This window comes from Anneissia japonica, unplaced genomic scaffold (assembly GCF_011630105.1).
Source record: "Anneissia japonica isolate Jap-2015-1 unplaced genomic scaffold, ASM1163010v1 scaffold285008_len48751_cov103, whole genome shotgun sequence".
Lineage (NCBI taxonomy): Eukaryota > Metazoa > Echinodermata > Crinoidea > Comatulida > Comatulidae > Anneissia > Anneissia japonica.
The window spans coordinates 43,276-48,758 of NW_022744763.1; the positions used below are offsets into that span (position 1 = coordinate 43,276).

At 35.5% G+C, this 5,483-nt stretch overlaps 1 protein-coding gene across 1 annotated transcript; it reads left to right on the forward strand.

Moving 5' to 3' along the window:
• Positions 1–551: 551 nt before the first annotated feature.
• LOC117119722 (mitochondrial import receptor subunit TOM20 homolog) lies at positions 552–5,357 on the forward strand (the record flags this gene model as incomplete). Its single annotated transcript, XM_033264568.1, has 4 exons — positions 552–720; positions 2,204–2,253; positions 3,087–3,168; positions 5,211–5,357. Coding segments are annotated over exons 1-4 (424 nt in total), but the record flags the coding sequence as incomplete, so codon positions are not given.
• Between the last annotated feature and the right edge of the window lie 126 nt (positions 5,358–5,483).

Sequence of the window (5,483 nt, forward strand, 5' to 3'; positions counted from 1 at the left end):
ATGTACGTTAATATGTAATACATTTAAATCAATTTAGATCAGTCTTAATGATGTGATTTTAAATAGCAGAAGCGGATAGAGGGTGGGGAATGGTGAAAAAAAAAAGAAAAAAAGAAAAATTGATCGCCCAAACGCATAAGGTTATTTTCGGGCGTCAGCAACTAAAGAACATAGGGCCTAGGCTATTTTATGATGTAGCTGGGCATGTATTTTATGGTGATAGATTAATATAAAGAAGTTTAACATTGTTCTGTGTATATTATTTGAATTTCTTCAATTTAAAACGAACGGCCCCTGATTTTCCTGTAATTTTTGCAGTATTTCAAATGAATATGTACCCACATAACTGTTTTCTAATCGGATTAAAATCTGGCCGAATTTTGGCCGATATTGAAAAAAGGTTTGGCCGAATTTGGCCGTGAGATGGCGTGTGTTTGGCCGTGAAGCCTCGTTTGTTTGGCCGTGAAGCCTGTCGACTATCTGGCAACCCTGAACAACACACCACATGCTTGCATTAAGGACATTTCATTCGTATTCCCTGCGAGGCTAGGCCCACCTATGTAATATTATTATTAATGACGATTAAAATGTTAGTAATGAATTCCAAAGCAGCAGTAGGTATTATAGCTGGAATTGCTGGTTCACTATTTTTGGGATATTGTGTATATTTTGATCGCAAAAGACGCAGTGCACCAGATTTTCGGGAGAAACTAAAAGAAAGTAAGCTGAAAGCAATGCCAATACAATAAAACGGATTGCATGGCATGGTTGCTTAGTCGGTTCAGTAGCATGCAGCCTGGACTAGCTAGGCCTAGGCCTAGTGTAGCGAGGCCTGGCCTGGCCTAGGCCTATGTACTAGAAAAAATAGTCCTGACCTAATAAATAGGCTAGGCCTATTACCACTCTTAGTACTACTAGTACTAATGTGGGCCTAGGCCTAGATTAGTAGTCCAGCCCAGGGCTTGCAGAATTAATGAAATATTTTGTTGCCCTTCGTTTGTCGGGCTGCAGGCCAAGCAAGGAGGTCCAGGTCTGAAATTTGTAAATATTGTATTTATCTTGTTTCATTTAAACATAGCTTTATGCCTACCTAATTTTAAAAGGAATATTCTATAAAAGTTTGTAAACGAATGTTTACACTACTAGGCCTAGGTATGCCTAGGGCAGTGTATAAAAATTAACATGTTAATGTTAAGAAGGTTATACATTTTGGGCTTATTCGACCGGTTCATTTCGTTGACTACTATTTTTCCTTGAGTATTATTTTCATTTGACTGGTTCGTAAAATAGACTTTGTTGACAACGAAAAAAAAGTTAAGTTATCCATGTGACTAAAACAAACATGGCCGATTGTTCATTTTAGCAACAATTTGCATTAACATTTTTGATTAAATTTCATTAAGTCAAAAAATAATTGTAAGCTAACAGAATTCAAAAACTGGATGAAAACATTTTATTTTCTCGAAAAACCCATGCTGTCACAAGCCGAAGCAACCTTGATTACGCAGCGTGTATTGTGGTAACAGCCATTTTTTCTTGTTGAGTATTTACCAGTTTTCTATTCGACTGGTCGTCTTCGTTAAGTAGGATTTTGCCACTGTGCTGGTGGGCGTGGTTTAACGAGGAACGCTCAGTCAGATACGGCCATTATTCTATCCACCATAACATTTTCATTGTACATCTGTAAAAAACAACATCGAAACTGAAAGTATTATTATAGAACCAGTGCCTGAAGGTCCAAGGGCAACTGAAATGTTAAACATTCGCCATTCAGCCCTAAATTTGTACCTAAATTAAAAATACATTTGCAGTTTAAAACTGAATTGGAGAATTCTTAATTACTGTAACAATATGATACAAAAATCAGACATAATAAGGAAAAAACATCAGGGCATATTATTCAAATTTCATACATTACATTGCACAAATCTGTTAATAACTGAATTTAACCCTAAAAAATATATTGGATAAATAATTTACTGTACGTTTGTACATTAGTTGATGGTTTATTTTCTTCTTTATGTTGTTGTTAAGCGCCTCGAGGTTGTGACAACGTTAGGCGCTATATAAATCCAGTATTATTATAATAAGCTGTATAATTTTGAGTTTCTTCTCACTTCTTTCGTGGCATTAAATATAGTGAACAAAAATAATATTAAATTTCATATTCAAAAGCTCAATCATGTTACATTTTGTTTTCTAGAGAGGGCAAAGTCGAAGTCAAAGCCAAGTAAAAATGCAGGACCCAGTCAGGTTAGCAACTTATACATTCCACTTTTTTTTATGATTATTTTGTAAGTGGTGACTATGCTACACCAGTCTTAAATGAACTGCTAATTCTGATTGGATGTTATTTTATGTATTTATGGATTGGATGAGGTTAAAATCCAGTAGATGTGGACACCAGATGATTTTTACAGATGATTTATAAAGTAGAATATTTTGAATATTTCAGATCCTCAATAGTAGTGGCCAGCCAATGCCACATAGGCATACGTTGCCCTAGAATTATGGAATTGAATCTATCTCTTCTATAAGAATTAAGAATGCATTGTTTGTTCATTAATAATCCAAAACCTGATTGATGACATTGTTTTTCCACAAATCAAAATAAGTTAAAAATGTATAAAAATTCATTTTTCATTTGAACCAGTCGAATTTGAATTTATGGTTGAAAAGATCAGGATTAAGTCGTGCGTGACAAAAAAAGTATACCATTGTAGTACAGTACTGTATGACAAATTTATCCTTATGCAATCCTTTAGGCAACAAAGTGATAAACACAGTACCTATAAGATGGTTTAATGAATTTTTGATGTTCGAACCAAATTAACCTCTCTATATTAACAGTGGAGAAAATCAGGAAAGCAATGCTAAAAATTCGATAATTTGGCAAAAAATTATCCATGTTTGCTGCTTGTACGGCATGAAATTGATTGCTTTGTGCTTACCTTTCAGTATTCTTGTCTGTGGCTTTGATGCTTTTAGGTAAATGTTCTTGGAAATGTTTAGTTTGTATTGGTCAATCAATAATAGTATAAAATAAATAGTCAGTTGATTTATTATTGTTAAAGTTTTTTATCTAGTTACCAGATTTGCAAAACCCAGATGCTGTACAGAAGTTTTTCCTTGAAGAAGTACAATTAGGAGAAGAATTACTTGCCCAAGGTAATTTCATTTATTATTTCACCATCATCGTCATCATTATTTTCACCACTACCATTTGTCATCATCACTACCACTGTTATTGTCTTCACCACCACCATTATCACAATTATCAGCATCGCTACCACCGTCATCACCACCACCACCACCATCACCACAATAATAAACATCATATTCACCACCACCATCATCACCTCCACAATCATCATCATGATAATTATCTCTACTACTACTCCGTATCATCATCATTATTTTCAATTCATTTCATTTTTATTGTTTTTGTAATTTAATGTGTTGGTAATACAGTGCACAAATTATATATAGTTAGCAAATAAATAAGGCGATGAAAAACAAAAAGATCAGAAAAACATTAGATTAAAAAAAATCTAAATAAAAAAAAAGGAAAATAATGTAAACACTGAAATTGATATACAAGCCAAAGAGAATGAGAAGCAGCAAAACCACTGTCATTCATTAGGATTTGCTGCTTTTGTAACGAAAAAGTTAGGGGAGGTGGGGTAGGAATCAGTTGCACAAAGCAGGGCAGGAAAAAGTGCACAAACATCACACACTTCCTCAGAGAACTTTTTAGAATATTTTTTTTAAGGCTTTCAAGACTGGTGAATAAATTGGGCTATATATAGTGTACTGAAGGAGTTGTATATTTCACCAATTTGGAATCCTGTAATCTTATGCCGTTGGTGGTGGTCAAGGTCACCCTTTATGGTTTAATGGTGGTGAAGAAATCCATGATGAGGAATACACTGCCCTTCACTTTATAACTATAAAAATGTCCATAAAGGTAGAGACACACTTAGGAATCAAAACAAGTAAATAAATGTCAATGTGTAAAACAATTTACAATGTCAAGGTGTATACCTTTGACCTGAGTCTGTTATCTAGTACTGTCTCTTTTTAGTTTAATTTCCTTCACATCCAAAACCAAGTTCATTCACCACTTTCAGTACTTTTTTAAAAAGTATTATTCTTAGTGAAGGTTAGAGATTGGAGCTGTTTTTAGTCTTAAAAAAAACCCTGCAGTAACAAAGTGTGTACACAGGATCTTTGGATTGAAAAGCAACCTTAACCACCAAGCTATTCAGGGGTGTCCCGAAAGCTCAGACCACGAAAGATAAGACCTAAGACCACGAGATATCAGACCCACTCGAAATATCAGACCCTGTAAATTAAGACCCTCAACTGAGGATGCCAGGATTTCTAGACGATAATACCTTTATTCGAAAGCTAACGTCAATATAAAGAACGGACTAATCATAAAATAAACACCATTAAGTATCATCAATAACAGCTAGGCCCCTATTTGCGCTGGTTAATGGAGAAAACAAATATAGTACAAACAAACCGACTATTCGCACTCCAAGGAACTGTACGGTACGGTTTCGGTACGTTTTCGATAGCAGTTTCTAATGCACATCTATTGTGCGAATACTGTATCCGATATTATGGTTCTCGATCGTTCACACACTTTATATTCTTAGGATAGTTTGTTCTTTTTACATTTACCTTACTCTTCTTTTTGTTTCATATTCGGTTTCAAAATATTATATAATAAAAAAGATAAAATTACTAAAAGCATAGAACATGAAACCATGGAGGAACCCTCCATGATGAAACCAGGACCAGTGGCAGATCCAACGAAGGGGGGGGGGTCATGAGGGCCCGTTCCTTTCCCCCCCCCCCCCAAGTCAGTCAAGCCGAAAATTTTGAGTTAAAGAGAGGAAAATTTGTACCCATGATTTCAGTGACGATCCAGCAGTGGAATGAAAGGATAGCTCGATTATTTCCCACTTATTTACACCAACCATGGTGGGGCTAAGGTGGGCGTGGCGGCGAGAACCTCATTTTGTGCACCCACCCACCCGATATCTCGTGGTCTTAGCATTTGTGGTCTGAGCTTTCGGGACACCCAGCTATTCAGCTTGTATTCTTTCATAAAGTAACATTTTAATAATCATACAGGAAGGTTAAAGCAAAACTAAATATATAAATTCCTATGTTTTTGTTTTTTTTGTTAATATTTGTAGGTGATTTTGACAATGGTGTTGATCATTTGAGCAATGCAGTCGCAGTTTGTGGCCAGCCACAACAACTGTTACAAGTCCTCCAACAGACACTTCCACCTCAAGTATTCCAGATGCTTATACAGAAACTACCAGGAACAAGTCAAGTATGTTTGCCATGTCTTGTTTTTTTTTTAGATAATGCTTTTTGTGTACAAGCTGAGCTTGCAACTTGACTCATCTGACATCCAGGGATGTAGCCAGTGAAAATTAAGGGTGGGTATTAAAATTTTAAGG